This window comes from Pezoporus flaviventris, unplaced genomic scaffold (assembly GCF_033815535.1).
Source record: "Pezoporus flaviventris isolate CSIRO_AGI_PZ_B2104156 unplaced genomic scaffold, CSIRO_AGI_Pfla_v1 ptg000006l, whole genome shotgun sequence".
NCBI classification, from domain to species: domain Eukaryota; kingdom Metazoa; phylum Chordata; class Aves; order Psittaciformes; family Psittacidae; genus Pezoporus; species Pezoporus flaviventris.
Window position 1 is genome coordinate 14,731,771 of NW_026892554.1, and position 26,221 is coordinate 14,757,991.

The window sequence follows — 26,221 nt, forward strand, 5'->3', positions numbered from 1 at the left end:
GAGAACTAGGGAGTTGAATTTTGCTGCTGAACTTTCCTTATGGAGAGTGGCTTTCTTTGGCCCAAAGCTGAAAAATAAATGCTGCAGCTGTGACTATGTGGGGTCAGATAAGCAGACCTACAATAGGTAAAACTTTATAAATTAGGTGTACATACCAAATCAAATAGTACACGCATACATGTGATGCATTTTCTCATCATCTTCTCATTCGTCTGTTACAAGTTAAAAGAAGTTTTGTATTCGCTTAAACACAACATTAGAATTTTGATTCTTGAACACTGATCAGTGTTTTTCAGATTTTGGTGTGTTCCTGCACTCAGTACACACTATGAGAAACTTCTTGTGAATAAAGAATTACATTGAATATTTCACAAACTTTAGTTCCTTTTCTCAGCACAGCTGCAAGCTCATAAGTAATGTTATTCCCCATATTAAGTATAGGAAAGTAGAAGGCAGACAGATTACTATCAAAAGGATCCATTAGTTGTGCATGTTCAAACAGAGGGGGCAAGGTTAACATAGTGTTAACCGTTGTACTTGGTACATTCAGGGTACAGTTTTTGCTGACTGTAGTTGCAACTGTACACTTAAAAGTTTGGAAGCCAAACCCTAGTGTCACAAATCAACCACCAAGAAAACTACAGAGTATGCACTTACTGATCCCCTCTGGAAAATTTTGGTTGAGTGACTTGCCTCAGGAGCTCTTTGTCAGGGACAGTAATAGACTGCAGATTCTCTAGGGCTGTATTTGGGCACCTTAGCTTTGAAACTATCCCTTCTCCTTCTGCCTTACTCATTTCTGCAGCAACAGCCTCTTTCCCTATAAACTCTTGACTTGTTCTCAAACTGATGGACTAATCCTTTCAGTTTCAGAATTAAAATGTGTGAGAACTATAAGAAAATGTCTGGTTATAGGCTGCCATAGATTATTTTCATCATGATCTTTTTTTCCATATGATCTTTTTTTTTTTTTCTGGTCAGAAACTTTTTTTGCAGTAGATCTTTCTTTTAGGATTTGATGACTTGTTGGTGTTTTTTTCTTCATGATGGTTTGAGCCTGCTGCTGCACTAATAAGTAAACCCAAGGCCAGGTTGGACAGAGCCTTGGGTGACATGGTTTAGTGTGAGGTGTCCCTGCCCATGGCAGGGGGGTTGGAAATAGATGATCTTAAGGACCTTTCCAACCCTAGCTATGTGCACTATGGTACAATGACAGTGTCAGAATGCAGAAACTTATCTTCAGACAGTCACAGAGGGCTTTGTATTGTGGGACCTCATCATTCCAGCTGTTTTCCTTCCTCTAGACAGGTTTCTTTCCCCCCCCACCCCCCCTGTTTGGTTTGTGGGGTTTTTTTCATTTTGTTTTTTTTTTTTTTTGTCGGTTTTGGGGGGTTTTGTTTTGTTGGGGTTTTTTTTTAGAAATTTGCAATGCATTTCCAGCTTCTTTTACTCAATCTGTGTAGCTTAAGTGTGCTGATAGGGCAGATGATAAAATTTGAGAAGCATAATAAAATATTTCACGTAATCAAAAATAATGAGAAGAAGGCATCAGTATGTTTAAGAAGCCTGCAAGGATGTGGGTATTAAGAGGAAGGTATTATTCCTTCAGCGACTGAAGAGATGGAAATCTGAATATGAAACAGACTAAATGTAGGGAATAGAAGGCACTGATTGCCCTGGAGGATGGTGTGGTGACAGACAGATTGAAAGGAAAAGGCAAAGCAAATGCAGGCAAACAAACATAACAGGGAAAATGGTATAGGGTTTTTACTTTACATAAATATAATTCCATAATATAGCAAAAAAAAGTTAGATTCATACATACTACCACAACTAGGAAGTGGGAGTAAAAAGAAGTAAGCATGTTTTATGTATCATAGGGAAGAAACTGCAGGTTTTTTTTTTTTTGAGATTTGTTAATTTTAATATCCAGAGAGTCCACTTCAGTGCTTGATATAATTTTTTTTAATTTTTTTTTTTTTTTTACTTCTCACTATTTTTATGTGTGTGTATTTTCATGCTGGTTTGGTTTGTGTGTTATGGTTTTGATTTTTGCTTTTGGTTGTTAGGTTTTTGTTGGGTTGTGTTGGGTTTTTGTGTAACAAATACATGTGAATATACAGTATTTCATTTTAGAGTTTTCTTCAAGAATCTTGCTTAACCAGTTTTGTCTGTTACATGCTTTTATGTGTGTATGTACATCATCTCTGAAGAGGCTGATCCACAATTCTGTGAACTAAAGATGTTATGCTAACAACATGTTTGTTAATGTTTCATATTCAACTTAAATCATTACTTTGTGACCTTTACCCAGATCTGTTACTGTGGGTTAAATTTATATAAACTTAGTTAAAACTATTGCCAAACCTTCACCAATACCCCCAAATGTAGCAATGTAAAGGATTTATGAATGGGTACCAGCAGGAGTCATTAATTGATGTTGTGTCATTAAGCCTTAAGGACCTTTTGTTAACTCACTGTTTACATACAGCACCATTACAAATAAGTCATGTGTGGACTGAACGAAATGGATCCACAGCACAATCTGTACATGAGAGTTCTCCCTGTCTGGCTGTTTTCCTCATTTGTACTTACTACCCCTACAGTGTTCAGTGAACATTCTGCTTTCATCTTCATCACTCTAACCCACTCTAGTTCAATGCTTTTGCAAACAGCTTTCAGCTCCTTTTTTGAATGTGTGAGCCAGTTACTGAATTTTAAATGAAAGCTGTGCCTTCTTGCTCATGTAGACAGAACTAAAGAGAATAGGATTACTGCTGGCTGTTAGCAAATACCATCTGTTGTACAGTTTAAACTGCCTGTGCTGTTGCCACTTTCAGTTTTAGCCTATGAGGTGCAATACTTGGCATTCAAAATATATCAGCATACATAGTAATCTCTTTGTAATTTCAGTGCATTGGTTTTCATATCTTCTACTGGCATGTTTTATTATGCAGAATATAGTCAGCCATCTCTAACTACAGAGTGGTAAATTTAAGGTATGGTCTCTACGTGGGTAATATTGCCTTCTGGTTGCTGGGTTTGGTTGAGTACACTGCTTGTGTAAGTGGGGTTCCATAGTCAAAGGGCGCAACAATCTATTTCTGCTTCAGCAGTGTATGATTTGATAGCTGCTGGCCTGAACATTACATAACTGTTCAATATATGGATAGGGATCTCTCTCCACTGGGTTCTCCCCTAATGGTGTTGCTACAGGGGTATCTGCCAGAACTACATTTCAGTGCTTGTTTTCTTTGCATATCCTTTCTAATGACACCTGTCATGTTCACCTGTCTTCCCAAGAGAAGAGCCGGAGGGGAGGTAGAAGGTGACAAGGGGTGCCAGATAAGACTAACAGGGAGAACAGGAGAAAGGAAAAGGCGTGGAGTTGTTTGATGCTCTTTCTGTTGCAATATGCTATGGGAGATGACGTGTATTGCCAAAAGCTGTTATAATCCAGAATCTTCATTTGTGCCAGTGAAGAGCTCTGCATGCAGTTCTCATTACAGTGAGGATAAATGAACATAGGGTGGGGGTTTTTTTTCTATCTAAACCCAGCTGTGTAATTTGACTCTTGTGGAAAAGTGATGCTGTGTGTGCGTTTTCTGCTTAAAGAACATCTAAACTGTATTTATGTGGTTTGACTGTTTAAATTTCATTGTAAACTTGAAGATACTAATGTATTTTTTTTTCTAATATTGTCCTGAATGATATCCTGAAGGTGATCTTCCATGCCTTATGTGTATAATACAATTGTGTGTGATAAATTGATAGGATAAATACTCCTGTATTTCTTCTCAGTCTTACCTGAAACAAGTTGAAAGCATACTGAAACAATAGTGCACAGTGTAATGTGCACTGTGAAGAAAATTTGTTCTACTCTCTGTAGAAGATAATGTAAGAAAAATGGACACTTTCCAGCTAAAATACAGTAAAGCTCCCATACATATTGAGAGGTTTCCTACCATTTTGAAAAAGTGCGTGTGAGTATATATGTTTATTGTTGGTATTTTTAAAGACACATGGCTTCCAGGTTAAAGAAAGGAATTTCATACTTAATATGTTAGAGAATTTGTTTGGGAACAGTTCATCCATGTGAAGGTACAACCCTTGTAATGATGCCAAGGTCATTAGAGACCTGTGGAGATCTGCTGGCTAAGCGCTGGTAACTCAAGCATCTGGAACTTGGGGCAGATTTTACTTATATACCCAATATTTTTCCAAGATTTTAAATTAGGTTAACAAAGCTAATAGTTGCATCTTGCTCTTTATGCTTCTCTACCTTTTATGTATATTCATCTGGCATCTTGCTAACTTACTGAAATGGATAGTGAAAAAGGAGATAGAATACCAGTTTAGTTTAATTTTACTGGCCAGAAAAGTATCCTGCGATACATACAGTATAAGGCAGGTTGGAGCAGGTCTCCAGATATGACTGTTTCAGTGGAGGCTGAACTTAATTTTGAACCTGTTAGGTTAAAGACATACATATATATGTGTGTGTGTGTGTGTATTTTAATTATGTAGATCTGGAGGGTTTGGTTGGTTGGTTGCTTTTGTGTGTATGTGCATGTGCTTCTAAGTAAATAATACTTCCTGTATTGGGAAAGGAGAGCGAACTGTGGCAGATGAGGTGGTGGAATTTTCAGGTGCGGTGTGGGCCTACTTCAGTCCTCTCTTACTGTGCAGGCCTGTGTAGGCGGTTGGTTGAAAAAGAACAGACAAATCAACATTCCTTTCCCTGAACTCCCCAGCATGCCTCAGCTGCTTTCACTCAGCTCCAGAAAGGGGAAGTGAGACTAAAAGGAGCCGCTGGTGGAATGCTTGCTAATTAGTAAAACTTCGCTGTATGCAAAAAGCAAAAATTAAAGGAATATATAAATTTTATTGAAATTTCAGTATGTGAGAACGTAAAGCATCAGGAGGGATTTATTTCAGAGCTTTCAATTAGTCAGGTACTTAAAAGAACAAGTTTTTTCAGTATTTTCAAAAGACCAGAACTTGTCAGCCTGCTTATGCTGCCAGTTTTTGTCTAATAAGTTCATTGACCCTGTAGACAGTCTGAGCGTTTTCAGAGTTACTGCTTTATCAAACTAATTTGCATTATTTTAAAGCTGTTGCTTGCTGGAAAGCAGTCTAGTGCGGGTGCACTTTGTAAACACTCCTTTGTATAACTGCTTATTCCTTTTGGGAGTGGGGAGGGGAAAATATCAAAAATAGTATAACCAAAAAGTTATTTTTGTGCATTCATAAAATATTTCACAGAATAGGTTTTAACCAAACTTCTATGCATGATTTCTTTTGTTTTCATCCAGATAAACACAATTTCATATGTGACAATGTTAAGCTTCAGTAATTAACATGCAATTACCTATTGTTACCAGATAATGTAGAGGCAAAAAATGGATACAAAAAAATGGATTAAAAAAGGATTAGAGAAATTAATGGATGAAACATTCATGGAGGAAAAACAATGAAGCTGGGAATGTATAATGAGGAAAGGCTCACCCTGTAGCAGTTCTTCTTTATGTCCATAAACATAATCTATAGCCATTGGAGAGATTCTCGTATTTGGTGTTTAGGTCTTAATGTAGAAGGCAGTGGGTCTATACATTAGAACCAGGTCTTTGTAGAGTATTGGTTTCTATCAGACCTGAATGCCTGAGAGCTGGAATGAAAAACTGTGTCTTGGTTTCTTTTTATGTTCTTTGGAGGGAATTCTGACTGACAAGTGAATGAAGGGCAAAGATTAAATCTTCCCAGCTCTTTACTCCAGAATGAAATGTTTACAAGTACAAACTTGGTCTGTGTTACAGTATAACAGCATAGATAGTGTAACAATATGGAGACATAGTTTCCACAGTAAATGGTAGGGTGTTTCAGAGAGAGTAAGTGGTGAGATCAAAGGGGTGGTTAGATCTCAAAGGCTACATGCTGCAGCTAGTTGCCCTGCCAAAAAAATATAAATAAATCTGTCAGCACATGTGATAGGTTGTGGTGAGTAGTTTATTGTAGATACTCTTTGTGTTGTGCATTGATTTGAGTTTCTGAGAAAATAAAAAGTGCACTTTTGAATACAAGTTGAACTAGTGGCTAAACTCCTTCCATCCTCAGGCAGTAACTGAAAACCAAGTAGAAGTCCCAGTTAAGTACAGCCCCAAGTGTGGGCTGTATTATGCGCAGGAAGAGCTGCAGCAATACCACTATAAGGTACTTTCAGTCTCTATTGCTTGTTCATGCCTGCTCACAGTCTGCTCTTCTGGGATTGTACAGCACTTTGTGGGACTGTGTTTTGAAATTGATTGGGGGTTTGGGGCTTTTTTTCCTACTAACACTTCCCCTACAAACCCCTCATTTTTTAAGTGTCAAGTTCTCTCTATATTTATCTCTGTGTGTATGTCTTACAGTTGATCCTGTTCCCTAGGTTGGTTTACTTTGCAGCCCCACAAAAGTTTCATGGATATAGAATGTTGGGTGTTAGTGCTTGGAATAAGCAGTGGGGCAAGACTGCCTGGATTTTGTATTGCTGTAGAAGGCATTCTTCATCAATATGTTCTTCCTTAAAGGTCCATATGGCTTTTGATGTCAAGTTTTTTAGATTACTTGAAATTACCTAACAGTAGGATTTGGTAATGCAAATATTTTAGGGCAATAAAGAGGAAGATGTTAAGGTGAAAATATGTGATGGCAGGCATGAGACTGTTGAGATGTTGTGTGTTGCTTTAGCACATAGGTATGCCTGAGGAAAAAAAAAATGCTCAATTTGTGTTTTTTCTCAGTAATATGAACCAGAAAAATACATGTTTGTAATGAATACAGATTTTAAGTTAAATTTGTTGTTGACATTTTAATAATGTTTTATCTTAGCTATATTTGCTGTGACACCATATGAAATTTCTGTTTTTTTTTTAAATGTGATATAATTTGTTTTTCCCAGAGTGCTGCTGTCCTTGCCAGTGAAAGAAATGCTGCACAAGAGGCACGAATTAGTATAGAAAATCAAGTCAAAGAGCTGACTGAAGAAAATGAAAAATTGAAGAGAACAGTTGATGAGCTAGAGATTAAAACTGAAGAGTTGCACAAGCAAATTGATAGTATGAAAGGAGAAGAAAATTTAATGAAGGAAAAAATAAAGAGATATGAGGTAAGTTAGAAAACCAGCCCTTAAGTAGTCTGCTTCCTGTTTGTAAAGGTTACACTGTAGAACAAAATCTGACAAAGGATGGGTGATGCCATTGGGAAGACATCACAAAACCAGGAGGTTGTCAAGAAGCAGGATGCAGTTTGATGACATGTATAGAAATGTATAGGACTTTTACACTGAAAACCAGTGTAAAAGTCACAGCTTGGAACTGGGGAGATCAGTGATAGGCCATAATTGAATATACTTTATAGCTCAGTTTACTGGTCAAATTAAAGGCCTTGCCACTATTTCTAAATGTATAAAGTCATATCATTGCAGGAAGAGAAGCAACGATTAGAAGAAACATTGAAACATGCTGAAAAGGAGGCAAAGGAACTGGTAGTGTTAAAAAGGTCTTTGGAAAGCCAACTGGAAGATATGCAGGTAAGAACAGGAGCATTTTGCAATATTGAAAGTTTAATATTTCTACTTGTTTACCTGAGTTGCAGCGTAACATCTCGTACTTTTTGAAGCACACTCTGTTTTAAAGTCCAGAGCTCACTGCAATGTTCAGATGTTTCCTGAAAGCATAAAAGCATAGGATCATAGAATAGTTAGGGTTGGAAACGACCCTAAGATTGTCTAGTTCCAGCGCCTCTGCCGTGGGAAGAGACACACAAAAAAAGCAGATCATCATCTAATTTAAATTGTTACCTTGACAAAGTATTTGTCTTTTTTTTTTTTTGACTCCCATGGATCTAGCAAAACTTCAAGGAGATGAATGGCCAAATAAACTGCCTAAGGTTTTATAAGTGTCTTTTATTATTTTGAATAATCATTCAACTCTGGTTGTTTGTAGGTATTTACATGTAGAGGAATACAAAGCTGTATTTGGATATAAATACAAACAGTAGTAGTAGACAAATGTCAGGAAATTTGCTTCTCTATTTTTATGAACCTTATTTGCAGATATTACATGGAACTGTTATTACAACATGAAACCAGAGAAATTTAACATATATCATAAGACTTGCAATGAGGACTTGCAGCCTCTTAAACTCTGTATGAAATCCTCTTTCTACCTTGCCCCTTAGCCTGTTCAGTATCCAGGAAAGGCTATGCTTTTTCCCATATTAGCCCAGAAATTAATCATGTGGAGATTGGATCTAATTCAGAGCAGTGGAGAGGGATGTTGGCAATATTGTATATGGATGAAGATAGAATTATTCAGGTGGAAAGAAAATTCAGATCTGTTTAGGAAAGAGATGAATATGTATAAATCTTAAAAATTTTCTTATTGGCACCATATTTTGTATCTGAAAAAATTGCAAACCTAGTCTTTCTTTTTTTGCAATTCACCTTTACATGTAGTGAAGAAGCATCTATTTCAACAGTATCAGTTTAGAATTCTTTTAGTTTTGCCACTAGAAGCAAAGTTTTCAAATGATTCTATCGAACAAGTCGGACTCAAGCCAGATACATGTACATTGATAGTGGCCCTTTTTTAATTGAACAGTTGTTTTACCTTGATGTCTTCAACACAAATTTTACATTACTGTTCTGAAAAAGAAACTTCTTTGTAAGTGGATTATAAGCCAAGAGAAGATTGTGTTAACCACTGTGTTCTTATGGTTCAGTTGGTCATAGTAAAAAGAAAAAAAAAACAAGAAGAAAATCCTATTGTGTCCTTAAAATGAAATGTGCTTCAAGAAAATAAGAATTTAACAGTATTGGTAAGGAAGTTTTGTTTCTAAAAAATGATGGTTTTAAGCTGCTGTTCCTTGTAACTCCATTAATAAGTGTTTCACTGAAGGCTTTTGGTCAGTTGTTTTTTTCTTTTTTTTCAAACATGTTTATCTGTTCTACCTCACTGATTCTCCAGTTTTGCTTGTATGTATTGCTGATGGTCTGCACAATCACAGTAGGTGGCGCATGGCTCATCAATGGCTTGTATTTAGCACTGTTCTCTAAGAACTCCGTTCTATCACAGTCTTGACCTTCCTGCACAATATGAATCAGTGTACCATATGCATCTCCTGCATCTTGATTAGCTTTGGGTGAAGATTCAGTTGTTTCTAGCATGACTTATTAGTCTATCTCAGGTATTAGTGTTATGCTAGGTGTGCTAGCATGCTAGTTTTTATCAGTATTTTTCTCCTTTATCAGTTAATCTAGAAAAAAAGAAATATTATATCCTAATTTTTATGCCCAGGAAAAATGAGTGTTGATGAGAAACGACATATGACAGCTTACTTCCCCTAAGTAATATTGGAGAATGAATGAGTATCTGTTGTAATACAGGGTTTTTCTGAAAACTAAGATAATTGGTATTGCAATGCTCAGTTTTCATGAAGATTATTTTTACCATATACCTATGTTATCCAGTTTTCTGCTGGCTACATTTTAGCAAACAACAAGGACATTGTTATTCTTTAGTGGTATTTTCACTATTTGAAGAATAAATGATTCTGTGCCATAGTTACTGGAAAAATAATATAGATCATAATATGATCTGTATTAAGTCATATTAAATAGATTTGAGAAGGAAATTATGCAGAATGATGGGGTAAGAAAACCACCATTTCATCAAGCCCGGAGAACAATCAGCTATTCTGCACTTCTCCACAGACAGTGGTTGTACATTAAAAACTAACTGGTTTGCTAAGAAACAACACTGCTGTAAATTCTTTTTTTCAGTCTGGCAGTTTATGCCAGAGAAATCTTTGCTTTCTTCAGTCACTAATAATTGTGATCTATCAGAAAGGGAGGTTGGAAAGTGATAGGAACTTTCAAGTGATAGGCCACTTCCTTGGCCTAGGAAATTTCCTGTGATTCTTAACCCTGTGATTCTCGTGGCACATCAGATGGCTCAACAGCTACTGCTGCATCACAAGAGGGATGTGGCCATGAGAGATTTTAACAGAGAGGGGGAATGAGAGCGTGAAGCACCTGAGCTTCGCTTCTCATACTCTGAAGTAGTAGTGCCACTGTCAGTTTATTGTTGAACTAACTGAAATCAACCTTGGCAAAATGGAAATTTCTCCTTGGAACAGGTCAGTTACCTAGGAATTGTATTTTCTGTTAAAATAATGATGATTATAACTTCACAACTTTCTAAATTTTAGTGATGTACTTAGTATTTGTTTTATCATCCTTTGTAACAAACAGTAAAAATATGGTGATTGAAAATGGGCAGGTGCAGTGTAGGAAAAGTGCAGAGTTTTCTTTTTAGGATGCCAGAATATAAGTCGAAGGATAAAAAGCTAAATTTCAGTCTCGGGCATTTTAGTCTACCGCCTATCTGAAAATCAGGCATAAGTTGGCATGACCTGATGAAAATTTAGGTGATCCACCGCCTGCATCAAGCCCCCTAGTATTATTTTCTTTAGATATTGCTTTTTATTTATGTTTGTTTAAATAATAATATTTTCTATAAGTATTCATACCTATTATAACTTTAGCATTTGCCCTAGTTAGTAGGTGAACTTTCTTCTCATATTAAGTGATTTGGGTGTGGGTTTTTTTTTTGGTTGGTTTGTTTTTTTTTGGTTTCTTGGGGTTTTTTTTGGAGTTGATAACTCTGAAGGAGAGAGTGACCAGATTTGCTCTGATGTTTACTTCCCTTTTCAACACACTGGAAATGCAGAACACAGCATCCTGCTGGCACCATTATTCTGCCACAATGTATTTCACTCATCTGTGTCTGCACAGTTTGTTTCTCAAGGATGTGTAAACAAACAGTAAAGTTAAATGATCAGTGCAGGGCTGATGGAGGGAGGTGCACATGAGGTTTTTATAATCTGCTCAAATATGGCACATCAGCAGGGTCCCAAGATTTCAGCAGCTTTTAGAACTGAAGTGCTAAAGTCAAACCTTTTCAAGGTTCTTAAAATCCATTTGTGTCAGCTAAACCAATTCTGGTATAGAATTAAGCTTTACAGAACAGCATCTATTAGCCCCCAGCGTGTTTTAGGATTATGTATGTGCTTCTTAGGCATCCAGCATAACTCCTGTTCATATCAGAGATGTCTTTTATTGATGGGTTGTATAGGAATGTAAAAGACAGTGAATCTAAAGAAATCTCAAACTTCTAATAATTGACAATGTTCTTTCTTTTCTCTTAGATTAATTCTTTTTTGAGATTCTGATCTATGTTGCCTAGAGAAACACTGTCTGTGTTTTCACATTTAAAATTTTTTGAAGTGTAATAAAGTAAGCATCCTAGGTATTAGATATTCAACAAAACTTTAAATGTCCAATTTTAAAATGTATAGCAATGTTTTGGAATGCTTTTTACAATTTATAGTGATTTTGGTTATTTACATTTTTCTGTTAGAACAATTTAAATTCTTCATAATCTGGTTTTTATCAATTTAATGGTGCCTTTCAGGTGTCATAAAAAACAAACCTTTTTTCAAGTCTTGTGGTGTCAGGCCATTAAGGTGTTTTATTATGGAGGGTGAAGGAAGAGGTTAGAGTCACAACATGCAGATGGAACGTAACCTGCAAACCTGCTTTTCTTGTACTGGAATGAACCAGTGACAGTCAGTTATTCTGCTGATGGACAGTATTTAGAAGCTGGAGGGCGTTACATTCTTAAGCATCCTCAGTGTGGTAGCAGATATATTTGGAGCTCCTGTTAGATGAGCATGCAGCATAGCCCTGCACTTCATTCAAAATTTAATCCACATAATGAAGGTCTGATTTGGACATTAATGGCAAAGGTTCTTTCAGGAAGGGGATTTCTGTGCTAAGAGCTGCAAAGGTCTGTTTGCACAGCGTCTGTCACAATGGAACATCATCTTGATTAGGGCTTCTGGGCGCTATAGAAGTACAGCAACAGGAAAAAAAAGTCCCCACTAGTTATTGCTCATTCACTGTAGAAACAGATTTGTATTTTACTTAATTTTTTTTTTTTACCTGAGGAAAAAAATCCAAGGGAGTGTTAAAGGGATCATACAGGAAAATGTGAAAGCTAAATGTATGCTTTGCATGTAGAAGAATCATGAAAAGGGTCTACATATGGTGCTGCAAATGTTAGAGCAATGTTTTAGGAATTTATAGGAAGGACAGAGCACTGCTTTGCTAAAACGATGTTTGTCCTGTTCTGGCTAGCAAACTGTAACTCCATAAACTTTTTTCATTATTTAAGATTGTCTTAATGTTACAGCAGCTGTTGCCTGGAGAGTGTTATATGACATTCCTTTAAGACATTAGAAAAGAGAGTCTACATGTCATCATATATGTATGTGTATTTATTTGTTTGTTTATTTCTTCATCCACTGCAGGAGAACATCCGTTGTATTTCACAGGAACGGCAACAGTTAACTCAGCAGTTAAAAGATGAAACTCACCAGAAGGAGCAGCTAAAGCAGATAACAAACGAAATGGAAAATGAACAACGGCTACTGAACAAGACTGTTGAAAAGTTACAGGAGGAGGTATGAGTTCACCCCAAAGAGGCAGCAGGAATCTGATTGTTTTAATAGACAGAAGCAAAGGAGCTGCCAAATTCTAAAGATTTTTTTGTGGTGGTTTTCTTTGTTATGGAGGGGTTTTTTTTGTGTTTTGTTTTTGGTTGTGTTTTTTTTTTTTATGTGTAGAAGAAAGTAAATGCAAACTTTACTTTTAGTCTCGTTATCCTAGAGACTATCAGTAAAAGCTTCTAGGACTGGAAGAGTGGTTGGAACACCACTATCTCAGAATACTGTTGTAAACCAGCTTTGTTTTGTTTAAACAGGATCCCAGATTTGAGTTCAGTTCTAATGTATGCTACAACAATATTTCAGGCTTTTACAGCTGGTTCTCAAAACACTACTGCATTAGACTTCTTTTACCATCTGTGTATAAACCAAGCAACTTAATACTGGTACACTGAAGTATGACTGTGCAATTCATTACATCAGTCAGGTGGAAGAACTGACAGATAAGACAATAGTTTTGCCACACATACCATTAGGAACAAAAACCTTACTGTTTTGTGTTTTCATACTTCTGCATAGAAATTAATTTCTTTGGGATCAAGTTTGATAGATTTACTACTTGACAATACTTAGCTGAATATCAAAGCTGATGACAAAAACTTTTCAGTGTATGAAGTATGATAGAACCTTTTGCAGCACTAACTTAGGAAACAAAAATGTACTTTTTTCCCAGATGTCTGAAATGGTAGAGCTCTCGAGAACATCAACTCTGGAGCTTCAGAACCAGCTTGATGTATACAAGGAGAAAAATCGCAGGGAACTTGCAGATGTGCAGAGACAATTGAAAGAGAAAAACCTTGAGGTAGAAAAATCACGCTTGGCAACTATGAGAATGCAAGATGAGGTAATGACTTCTGTGTTCAGTGACAAATTCTAACCTTTGACCTAGAATTCAGCTAAGATAGTTTTCAAGACAGTGAATGTTTGCTATAATGCTTTTTGCACTCCATCATAAGAGACTGATCTTAATCATCATGCTTTTGAGTTTAATTCTTCATGATAATGATCAACATATATCTTCTGCCAGGGAAATAGGGTTTCCTGTTTATGACAGATAAATACAGTATTTGATAAATATATCTTAAGTGATATGACAAGAATTCCATTGATGTTTTGCTGCTTTGTTAATGCCTTTTTAATGTCTGCTACTGAAAGAATTGAGAATGTGGAAATATTCTTGAATTAGAAAAACCCACCAACCCACAGCAGTTATTTAGAGAAGAAAAAAACAAACACCCCACCCCCTCAGAAATAAATCAAATTCTGGCTCTAAAGGAGCTGACATATATTCTGCTCTTCCTTTGTATGAACTGAGTTGCAGTTTTAAATGACAAAAGTGTCTGTGCAACCAAGAATCAACCACAGTCTTGAAGTGTCTACCTCAGCATGTAAATTTTACTGTAAAGGCAATCCAGTCTTTTAAAGATCTACGTATACTTGTTCTGCTGTTAGAAAGGCTATGAGAGTACACTGGCCACAGAGATTTTCTGTATGTAGACTATTTTAATAGTTTGATTTTTCAAGTTCAGAACTTCTCTTGTGTTGCTCTGACCCCTTAACAGACTTGGGGAATGGCTTTAAACTAAAGGAGGGTGGATTTATCAAAATACCTATCTAAATATTAGGAAAAAGTTCTTTACTGTGGGGGTGGTGAGGTGATGGCACAGGTTGCCCATAGGCATTGTTGATGTTGATCCCTGGAAGTGTTCAAGGCCAGGCTGGATGGGACTTTGAGCAACCTGATCTAGTGGAAGGTGTCCCTGCCCATGGCAGGGGATTGGAACTAGGTGATCTTTAAGATTCCTTCCAAACCAAACTATTCTGTGATATATGTTAGCAATTATGTCATTGGCAAAATGCTATCATTGAAGTGCCTCAAACACATAAACTACATAATATTTAAAAGCTAAAGTAGTGACAGTCTGAAAATTAAAGGAACAATATTGTGAAAGTTCAAAAGATAAAACCATTTAAAAAACCGTGAATAATTGTCACTGTAAAACCTGTAGTGTGAAGCATCTCTTTCGATACGTTATTTAATCCAAGTTTATTTTCCTGATGCCATCTTGTGGATAAACCAAAAATTACTATGAAAAGCATATAGCTCAGTGCAATTCCTGTAACACTTCGGGATCTGTCATGTTTGTAGTCAGTCCCCTTTACTGACATAATTAACTTATAGAAAGTACAGTTTAAAGTGTGTTACCATCTTATTGTTCCAGATGCGTCTTATGGAAGAAAACTTGAGGGACCATCAGAGAGCCCAGGATGAGGCAATAACAAAAACTCAGTTGCTAGAACAGACTGTGAAAAGCTTGGAGTATGAACTGGAAGCCAAAACCCACTCAAAAGATGATCGGGCAAGGCAAATCAAACTAATGGAGGTAAAAGGCATTTTTCAGGGTTGCTTGCTTATTAGAACTGGTTAAAATAATTTTGGTGTTTCACTTGGATTCTGCAAGTCCATGTAGTACTACTGCAGGAGTTATTCTGGTGATCTGTTAGCATATCTGTTGTAGCGTGATGTGTTCTAAATTGCAATTGTTCTTTCATTGGTTTAATTAGCTTTCATTTTAATTAATTTCTTCTGGAGTTTATTGGGCAGAATTGTATTATATTTGTTCATAGGCCCATCAGAACATCAAAATAATTTAGATGTGTAAGTTCTATGTAGCATCTAATATAAATCCATTTCTGGATCCTAAATAACACTGTTATTCTAACTATGTTGTTACGGGGTTAGCTGCATAACTGTTTAGTTCAACTAAGCTGTCTTTTGACTTTCATAAACAAGTATTTTTGTTGTACTTATATACTCATATGAAAAGAGATTTGTCATCCAACTGTATAATGTAACTTAAACATTCTAAGAACAGTCTCTAGAAACATTACAGAATTTCTGTTACTTTCTGGAGATTGGTGGGAGTGATTAGAAAAGGAAATGAAACTTCTGTTTTATTTCCATCACACAGTTCCCTTTGAAAGCTTATCTACCTGTAATCTCTTTTTCCTAGAGTCTGTATGTTTTCAGACACATTTCACTTTTCAAGCATAGTCTTTCAGACAGTTTGAGTCCTTGAAGTGTAAGGAAGAATGCCCTAGTAGTGATCTGAAGAGGAATAAGAAAGTAGTATGTTGAAATTACTTTTCTTTGTTCCACTTAGGACAAGTTATCTCACCTGGAACTTGAGCTTGATGAAGAAAAAACTAATTCGGATTTGTTGTCTGAGAGGATCAGTAGATGCAGAGAACAGGTACTTGAACAAGTTTTCCAACTGGTGTATAATGATGAAGAAAAAGTCATATTAGTATTACAAACAATATTGATTAACTGAATAATGATGAATAATAGGTTTTATATACTGTACTTAAGTGGAGTATGTAAATCTTAAAAAAAGAAGGTTCACAAACTCCTACATGTCATCACAGACCATTTTTTTTCCTGTTTTCCTAATTGGAAAACTGACACATGGCATATAAAGGCTGAAGACCAGTATCATTCTCTGATATTCTTAATGCAGTGAGCTTTGTCAAGTAATGACTAATGCATGCAGTGATGATGCTATATTAGGTTTGGTTCTAGGTGATGAGGCTAGCAGAGAAAGCTTGTTGTAGAAAGTATTTTAGGTTGAAAGATCACAATTTTTTAACTTCCTGAAAAGTAGGCCACCATTATTAGAGTCTTGATTTCAAAGAAGTAGCTACTTAGGAAATTGTGGAATTAATTTGTGAAGTCAGCCAAACTGAAGGTGCTGACCAGTTTCGTCAGAGAGGAAGCTTTGTTTTCATTACCAGTATAAAATCTGATTAAGATATATCAAATATGAGACAGTTGGAAATCGTTTTCCACAGAAAAACATTAGCCATTAGTTCCAGAAGTGTTGTATGGGTATATAACACAGAAAGAGGGGAAGGATTTAATAGCAAGATTGTATCTCATGGGACAGAAAATGTAAAGATAAAGTGAGATTTGCCAAGCTATATGAGACATATCATAGTAATTCAAGCAAGTAACAAAAAGATTCTTGGCTGTGTAAGTAGGAAAAAAAAGTTGTGGAAACTGTATGATGAGGTGCATCAATCAAGATAAAAAGTAAGGCAGGTATGCCTCTTCAAATAAATACGGATTTTGCCTCTGCCTTCAGTAAGGCCAGTGAATATGCAGGTGGGGGAGAGTGAAGTGGGCTAATGGAAATGGGACCATTAAGCTGGAAATCAAGTCTTAAGAGAATTAGGAGTTCATTGTTCTGAAGAAAGAGGTCTGAAAGAAGTGACCTATGAAATTATAGGTCCTGTGACAAAAACTTAAAATAAACCAGAAAAGTAGAGAATAGTGCCTGATGACTGAAAAAGTAACCAGAGCATCCATGGTCAAGTACTCAGTGTTATGGAAGTTTTTCAATAGTCAGTGGGAACAAATATGGTGATGTGGCTGTCTTGGAATATCACTGTGCCTCAACAACATTCCTTGCCTTAGTTTTACTTTCTGAAAGATAGGAAACTAGCGTGTAACTCATTACAGCCTGTTGTCATGGTTTAACCCCAGCTGGCAACTAAGCACCACACAGGCACTTGCTCATTCCCCCTGCATTGGGATGGGGAAGAGAATCAGAAGAGTAGAAGTGAGAAAACTCATGGGTTGAGATAAAGACAATTTAACAGGTAAAGCAAAAGCTGTGCACACAAGCAAAGCAAAATAAGGAATTCATTCACCACTTCCCGTGGGCAGGCAGGTAGGTGTTCAGCCATCTCCAGGAAAGCTGGGCTCCAGCATACCTAATGGTTACTTGGGAACAGCAAACATCATCACTGAATATCTCTCCCCCTTTCCTTTTTCTCCCATCTTTGTATGCTGAGCATGATGCCTTATGGTATGGGATATCCCTTGGGTCAGTCAGCACCAGTTGTCCTGGCTGTGTCTCCTCCTAGCTTCTTGTGCACCCCGAGACCTACTCACTGGTGGGGTGAGGAGCAGAAGAGGCCTTGACACTGTGTAAGCACTGCTCAACAATAACTAAAACATCCCTGCGTTATCAACACTGCTTCCAGAACAGAGCCCCATACCAGTTACTATGAAGAAAATTAACTCTATCCCAGCCAAAACAAGCATGTATCTACTACTGTAGGTTTACATTAAGTACTATACCTCATTACCAGGAGGCAGTTTGCACTAAGATCATGTTTCATTTTTCTCTCTTTCTCCAGAAAAAAACAATTGCTGACATTCTTTGGAGTAGCTTTAATTTCAGAGGGAGAACAGAAAGTAAAATCTGTTTCTATGTCTTTTCAGTGAAATTGTGTATCCCACTAAGACAGCTGGAGAAATTTAAAATGAGTGAGAGCTCAGCTTTCTTTCGTGCACCCTTGAAACACTACTTTGTTGGGACCCAGGTTGCTGAGATTCTATTTGATTGCAATATAGTCTTTTGCTGTTATTACAATGATATTGTACAGACTCCGAGTCTGGGTGAAATAGAATGTAAAGGACCCATAATAGTGTGGGAATTAGGAATTAGGAAGCCTTTAATACTAGAATCTATGCCTGTGTTTTAAACCTAGGATAAAAGAACCTCAGTCATAGCTGCACTTGTGGGTTCTATAGTAAGTTAATTTGCTAACAGAATGGAAACCTAAAATGCAAATGGGTGACCAAAATGTTACATAATGGGTAAAAGGCATGTTTATTTTGAGGTCTGGAGTTTCTCATTTCACACATGAGTTACAAAGGTTGCTTTGTTTTGATTTTATGCCAGAATGCCTAAGTAGTCAAATTACTAAAGAGTATTTCAGGGTCTGCTAAGCATTTATAATGACATGAGAAATTATAGTGGATTTGTTTTGGTAATATCTGTATTTCTGTAAATGTGTTATGTTTGGTGGCAGGTTTTTTTTTAATTATTGCATGTTACTTTAATATACTGATAATGAATTACAATACTCAAATTTTGAGTAAAACGAACTTGAAACAACTGGTTTTCTTTTACATACAGCTAAATGTTGGAATAAACATTGGCAAGGCTGGTAGTTCACATTTCATTTACCATGAAATGTTAGCCTTTTTTAATTTAAGCACCCTTTTGAATCTGGGAATGGCTGCATGCAACACTGTTCTCATCTTCCCTACTTCATTCTTGAGAAGTACCACAAAAAAGCGGAAACAGTAAAAAAAATTTGAGGGCCAAGGTGAATTGTATCCTGTTAGGTTTTAAATGATAAGGTATTAGCAGCTCTGGAAAGAGCAAGATGGTCAACAATCACAAACACATAGAGAGCTGAGTGCTCAGCTGCCCTTTGAGTCTGAAGGGAGCAGGAACAGGGCACGTGTTAGTACATGATGGGCTTTTTCCCCCTACAAACAAGTGAAATGAAGCACCTCTTGCCATTTTGGTTTTGCAAACAAAAATGAAAAATACTCGATACCCTCATCAATTCTTGTATTCTGTGAAAATACAAGCATGGGTCTATTGACTTCAGTAAGTGTGAAAAATGGACTAGTTAGTTTCCATGACAACTTTAGAATAAATACTGAAGGATAAAATTGCATTGCATCATTCACTTCCTTTTGGTAAAACAGTCCCAGTGGATAGCTGTATACCTGCTCTAGCTGGCACCAGCTGTCAAAGCAAACAAATGAAAATGTGAAGGTTACTTTTCTGTTACGAAGCATAAAAGGGGGTTTATTTGGCTTTAGCTTGTTTGTTTGTTAAATGTTGGGGGGTTTTGACACATACTTGAGAATTGTGTATGTATGTCTAGATAAATATATGTAGTCATATATGTATGTTTTACATTTCCCTACTTGGTATTAACAAGAAACATAAGCTGTGAACCTAGTGTGAGGTGGTAAACAATGGTGATAATACCTACAATATTACTAGAAATCAAATTGTTTTCACTAATAATGAACTCCACAGCTGCTTCCAATCCTAAAGCTGGCACAAAATGCTGTTACATCTAATAAAGCCTTGTAAAATCTGATACTATTGCTTTTCTTAAGTCTTTGTTGTTAGCATTCTTCAAGTCCAGCTGTGATAACTGTTGCCTTAAGCTGCAGAAAAAGTTTTTTCTTCTAACATAATTAGAATATATTACATCTGGGAAAGGTAGAATGTGATGCCCAAAGCTCCAAAGCCTATCTTAACTGCTGTGAAATAAGTGAAAAGTTTGAGCACATTTTGGCAGTCGACTGCTTTTTTCCTTTGTGTATGTTAATTATTTGTTTACGAATGAAAGGTGCAAGGAGATAAGTGAAAACAGTTTCCACCTCTCCCATACAAGAACTGTGTGCTGCTGCTCTTCTCTTTTTACAAGCTCTTGTATATATTTGCACATAGCTTTCTGGTCCTAATCAGATAGTACTTTTTCCTCTCTCACACTTTCTGTGAGGTTGCTTTTACCTTGAAGTGTCCAACAACAGTAGCAGTTATCTTGCAAATATAATAATTGTCCTCTAAATAATTCCTTAATTTGAGATCTTGGGAAGGTTACACAAATTTTCCACAGCCTTTGAGCACAATAAGAGCACAGCAGAACTTTAGAGTGGTCCATTAAACAAGATCCTACGTAAAACAAGCCCCCTTTCTTAACAGTTGCATTTTTAATTAGTCATTCATTTTACTGTGAATTTTGCTTTATTTTTTTCTGTCATGTAAAATGTTTTACTATATAATGTATATTATTATCATCATCATCAGGGTCCTGTATGAGAGCTTTTAGGAAATTGCCCAGCTGTTGAGAACAGAACCACATGCTAATATTTGTAGTCCAGTGACTGTTACGACCTTAGTTTTCAAGGATGCTTTATAGTGTTCCAAAACTGTACTGTGACATAGTATATGCAACTGCATGTATTGCTACCATTGTTTGTATTCATATATTCATTCCAAAGCTACAGGCACAGTGTAAATGACTTATTTTAAACATGTGATTAACTAAACAGGTATCTTTTAATATTATAATACGGTTAAAAAAAAACAACAAAACCCTAAGGTAAAATTTCATCTGCTTCACTTGTTTGACCTTCACATTCTTAGCATTGCTTTTGGATTTTTCTATGCAAGAATTCCTAATGGCTTTTAAATGACCTTTAGTGAGATAGATCTGTAACTTAAAGCTGCTTAACTGTGGTGGTGGGTTTATGCAAGTTAATATGCAACTGTCATAAAGCAGGAAAGAGTAGTGTGGCCACTGAAACATTTGTCAGTCTTGGAGATACAGTAATTGGCATAGATGTTCCCTGTGTTCTCCAGGTGATATTCATCATAGTAAACATTGTGCAGGGAATAGCACAAATGCTGTGGTAACATTTACTGTGCCTGCAAAGGCATTTGTAAATACTTGAAGGCAGTCTCAGCAGGAATGAGAGAGAAGAAAAGTATTTGGACACTACAAACTTTTTCCTCTAACTCCAAAATTTCATTAGCAGCTGTTAGGCAGTTTAGAGTTTCTCTTTGATCATCAGAATCTTTTTTTCCCAGTCAAGTCTAATAGAAAGTTAAACTAATTCTGTATCCTTATCTCAATTCTGTATTGATGAGGTAGTTTTTTTAACATCTTACATGTGGAGAATTTACTTCCCTTTTGGTTATTGAATACGCACCTGTAATATTTATAGGAACTGTAGCAAAAGTTGTGTTTTAACAAAAAAAAGAAGAACCACCCCCTCCCCAAATCCAGAAGCTGGTGCTGTCCTGGTATGAAAGACAGAAAAGGAACTGGAGGAGGGGAGCAATCAGTCTATTGAAAAAGAGCTTTTAGTATTCTCACAGACACAGAAAACTGTAATTGTCTGTAAAGTGTCTCACTGAGTTGTAGGCACTTCTCTAGTACCAAACCTCTAAAGTAGACTAGTCAGCACCTTAAAGGTAAGATGCCATTTCAGAACTTCAGACTTAAGAATAAAGAAAACAGCTGCAGAAGGTGTTTGATGACTGTTATGATGTTCTGAAACACAGTTACCTGGCACATGATGTCTCATACAACACGTTAAAAGTTCAGTTCCCTTCTATAGAATATAGATATACTGAACCTCAACAATACTCAGTGTGGCTGAAAATACCTAGAGTAAGCACTAGGAATAACATGGGCTTCCCAAAGTGGCTTTTTAAAAATTATTTTATTTTCAAGATTCTAATAGTAACCTTCAGCGGAAATCATGCAAATGTCTTGAGTTCGAAGAAAGAGCAAATTTTTTCTCATTGCATAGGTATATGTAGTTTATGTATTGGTGTTTTTATATATATATATATACACACACATAGCCTCATATAGATAAATGTAAATGAAATATTTAAAATTTCTGTCTTCTTTCTATAATAGATTGAACAAATGAGGACAGAGCTGCTTCAGGAAAGGGCTATAAAGCAAGATTTGGAGTGTGACAAAATTTCATTGGAAAGACAGGTAATTATAATTATGGCTGGCATGTCATCACACTGGCAAGATGACAGGGTGGGTATCTGCCTTCATTAAGACATTCAAGTAAACATTTAAGGCATTTAGTAGCTGTCATTATCCCACCATACTGTGCTGCTGGAAGTATGTTTTGGTAAGAATAGATTAAAAAACATGCATCTTACTACTGATTCTCAAAATAAAATACTAAAATATTGAATTAAGTCTAATCTTATTTTTTTTTCTTTTCTTCCTGTACCCCCTTTTTTAGTTTGAAGTGTGTCACAGTTTATGTATTTCATGTACTAAACATTTGCACTATGCAGGGTGGTTGGAGCTAGGTGGTCTTTACGGTCCCTTCCAACCAAAACCAGTCTATGATTCTATGCATACATATGTTTTATATAGTATAGTAAGACATTTTTGTTGTGGTAAAAGCAGGCATCTCTGTAGCACCAAATCCTGTCTATACATTTGAGGATCAAAGACATTAAATGTAAGAAATGTGACAGTTTGATATGGGATGCTTGTTTTAGAATAAAACTGAGATATCAAAATAGAAATTTCAAAAAGGCACATATATAGAAAAGACTGTAGCACATTGCAGATGTGGCTGTCCAATTTAGCCATAAATCCTTTGACCACTTTTTGAGGAGCTGTTCTTTACAATTTTAATAATATTTCTGGAACAGTGTTCAAGGTAGATCATAATTTCAAGCAGTTGTGGGTTTTGAGTATTTTCTTCTGTAGAAGCAAACAGAGAAAAAGTGAAAAATGGCATGCCTCTGAAAGAAAAGACACAAATTTGACAGAGAACTTTACTCTCTGTTGTCTGGGGAGGAATGTGACTTGTGTAAATATCTGTGACAGAAAGTACATTAAAAGTACTTTCTAGGTTTTTGCAGCATTTTGTTCTGCAGCTCACTAGTCTTTGAAAGCAAGGTTATTACCATAGACTCTATCTGAGATCCAGAGGAAAGCTGTCTTAGCAAATGATAGTATTACTGTCAGTCCCAAGAACATAAACCAGACTGTAATGGGATTTTAGAGAACATGTTTCTACCAAACACCTGATTTGGTTCCTTAAATTATGTGAAATTAATCCCATCTTAATCGTTTGAAGAAAAAGTAATGCTGCCTACATGTGTCTTTATATTTTGGATCTGAGTTTTCTATCATAGCTTTTTTAGTTTTGAGATCCGAGATCATGGTTTGAAGCTGTGTAACAGAGAATATGGAAGAGTTCCTGGAGCTTTTTTTAATTAATTTTTTTTTTTTTTTAATTTTATTTAATCATCAGGTCACCATTAAAAAAAAACAATTATCTGGCCTCATAAAAACTAAAGTGTAAATCTGGGCAAAAAGTGTGCTTTTACAAATCATGAAGCTTACAGAGTTTTTCAAACTATGTGGTAAAAGTAGCATTATATATTTAAGAAAGGGAGGGGGAAACCCACAGTAAGAGCTTTGATAGAGTAAAGCAGTATTTGATGCAAGTAATTTCTTTATCTAATTGTTTTAGCTGTATACCAGTGAGTTACAGGGAAAGAATACGCTGCTTGACAAAATAACTGTAGAGAATGAGACAGATCCAATGCTATTTGAAAAAATGTAGCGTATTAAAAATGCTGTAGGAAGGGGTTTGCAAATATCTGAAGTGAAAGGATCCATTATTTTTAAATAAAGGATTATTTTGTAATAAAAGATTTGTTTGTAGTAAACAGTAAAATCTCACTGACTTGGGTTTGGAGTTTTTTTTCATATTTCCTAAATTAAAAACATACTGGTCACTTTATGATTGCCTGGATAAATTTAGTTTGTGTTAAGGTGATACTTGATTACTACATATATGCTGATATTAACAAGTATGTTCCAACTATAGAACAAAGACTTGAAGAGCCGCATCCTTCACCTGGAGGGTTCTTACCGATCCAGTAAAGAGGGACTTGTTGCTCAATTGGAAGCCAGGATCACAGAGCTAGAAGAACGACTTGAAAGTGAAGAGAGGTGAAACTAATCATATTGAGATGAAAATATGCATATTTATATTTGTTAATATGGCTTCTTACTAATATTAAGTCTCTAATACAATTAACTTTTTTCTCACAAGCAAGAAATTAAAATGGTTGTTTCATACAAGTATTGCAAAATTTCCTTTTCACTGAAAGAACACTAGATGTTCCCTTGCAAATTTAAAGCTGACCACAGTGCGAACATGGTTCCATACCTCATTATATTATCAATGTCTAATATCAAGTAACAGGCTTAGAAATACAAGCTATAGTTTAACACGTCCACATTCCCCTTAGTGGTTCAAGCTTGTGAACAAATTTCTTAATGTGTTACATGGAATCAATAAATCAGAGCAGGGGCCATTAGTGTTTATCTGAATCTTACAAAATTGCCAAAGATTTATGTCAGTAGGACTGGAAGTATTTTGGTTCTTTTTTTTAATAAGCCTCTCTTCTATTTGTTTTGTTTCTAGGGACAGAGCTAATTTCCAACTAAGTAACCGCAGACTTGAGAGAAAAGTGAAGGAGTTAATGTTGCAAGTAGATGATGAACATCTTTCACTGACTGATCAAAAGGACCAGGTAGAGGGAAAGACTAATATGCAAATATTTGATACTAATTCTACTAGGATAAATCATCATATAAAAAACATATGAGACTAATATAGGTAGATGCTGATAAGTCTATTTATGAACACCCATTTAGTGAGATTCACAGTTCCTATTGTCACCATGTTAGTTTGTCTAGTACTAAATCATTACTCATTTCTAAAATTATAAAAAGAAGGCACTTACAGAAGCAATGCTATAATTAAAGAAATAAAGCCAGTAACAGACAGTTTGTGATCCTATAAATATATACACCAACATAATGATGCTATAAATATCTACGCTAACAAATATATTCTGCTTTGCCATGGTTAAATACAAGCTATAAGTGTTAAGCATACGTTGATATTCGAATAGCAATGTGCTCTACCATTCCTGTGGTCTTCATTGGTTCCTTGCTTAAAACATGGTTTGTTTCAGTATGTGAGTCAAACAGTTAATAGTCTGCCTAGAGAATGAAATATGTTTCAATTGCAGACATCTTTTAAGAGAACAATCCTTTCAAATCCCGAGGTTTTGAAACATTTTAGAGTATCTGTCGGATAAAGTTGCTTAGCTTTGACATACTAATAGCTCCAGTGTTCCCTTACTGAGAACCAGCTCTTGCTATTGCATAATATTGTTTTACTCCACCGAAGGTATGTTTGCTTGTTGGTGTTTTTTCTTCATAAAAAACTGTATCCCATCACTATTCGCAAAGTCTAAAGCTGGCTTTTGAATAATTCTGAAGCATGGGATTGCAGTGTCACTACACTGGCAAAGTTGTGTCTTTATTCTCCCTCTCATAGATGCTGGAAGAATAAAATTCCTTTATTAAAATAGTCTTCTAATCAGCTGACATGTAAATATTTCAGTTGAGTTTGCGTTTGAAAGCAATGAAACGTCAGGTTGAAGAAGCTGAAGAAGAAATAGACAGACTGGAAAGCGCTAAAAAGAAACTCCAGCGAGAACTGGAAGAGCAAGTAGACATAAATGAACAATTGCAAGGACAGCTTAACGCTGCAAAAAAGGAATTAAGGTAAGATGACTTCTCAGACCTTACAATTATCTATTACACTGCCACTGACAAGACTAATCTCTTGCCCCTTTAGTCCATTAAACTGTAGGCTTCCTCTAATAGACCTCAAGGTTGTCATAAGCTGACAGTTTAGGAGACAGACCTGTGAAACTCTTCTGCGTTTCCTTTCTCTACGAATGTTCTCCAATTCTTTCCAGGGTGCTCTAGATGTTCAAACCTTCTTTCTAAGATGTGCATGCTGCATCAAGTCATTGAGGCAGGGAATAAAAAATGGTTAAAAAATTGGTGGAACTCAATACTCTTATCATTTGTAGTAATAAAAATTTCCTGTTGATGACTGAAAGGTACAGCTATCCTGTGTTAGTTTTCCTCAGCCATCTTTGAACACTTCAGTGTGCAAGTTTTATAGTTTGCACTCTGTAACTTTAGAGGTGCTTGAAAATAATGATCTTCATTCTCTTGCATGTTCCTTTCATATAAGATGTAGTCTATGATAAAGTACCCCTATTGGAGCACAAATTTCTTTGGCATCCTTTAAAAAGTAAATCCCATCAATGTTTTTAACTTACATAAGTGTTTTGCA

General features: G+C 36.0%; 1 protein-coding gene across 2 annotated transcripts in view; it reads left to right on the forward strand.

The window, feature by feature from the left end:
- The window catches only part of CGNL1 (cingulin like 1), a 44,590-nt gene that overhangs the window by 15,968 nt on the left and 2,401 nt on the right, over window positions 1-26,221 (forward strand). For both annotated transcript variants that reach the window (XM_061447058.1, XM_061447059.1), the window contains exons 8-17: window positions 6,938-7,144; window positions 7,463-7,567; window positions 12,412-12,564; window positions 13,280-13,450; window positions 14,829-14,990; window positions 15,771-15,860; window positions 21,925-22,008; window positions 23,882-24,006; window positions 24,485-24,593; window positions 25,475-25,638. In XM_061447058.1, coding sequence (XP_061303042.1) covers window positions 6,938-7,144; window positions 7,463-7,567; window positions 12,412-12,564; window positions 13,280-13,450; window positions 14,829-14,990; window positions 15,771-15,860; window positions 21,925-22,008; window positions 23,882-24,006; window positions 24,485-24,593; window positions 25,475-25,638 — 1,370 coding nt within the window. The remainder of the gene's footprint in view (window positions 1-6,937; window positions 7,145-7,462; window positions 7,568-12,411; window positions 12,565-13,279; window positions 13,451-14,828; window positions 14,991-15,770; window positions 15,861-21,924; window positions 22,009-23,881; window positions 24,007-24,484; window positions 24,594-25,474; window positions 25,639-26,221) is intronic.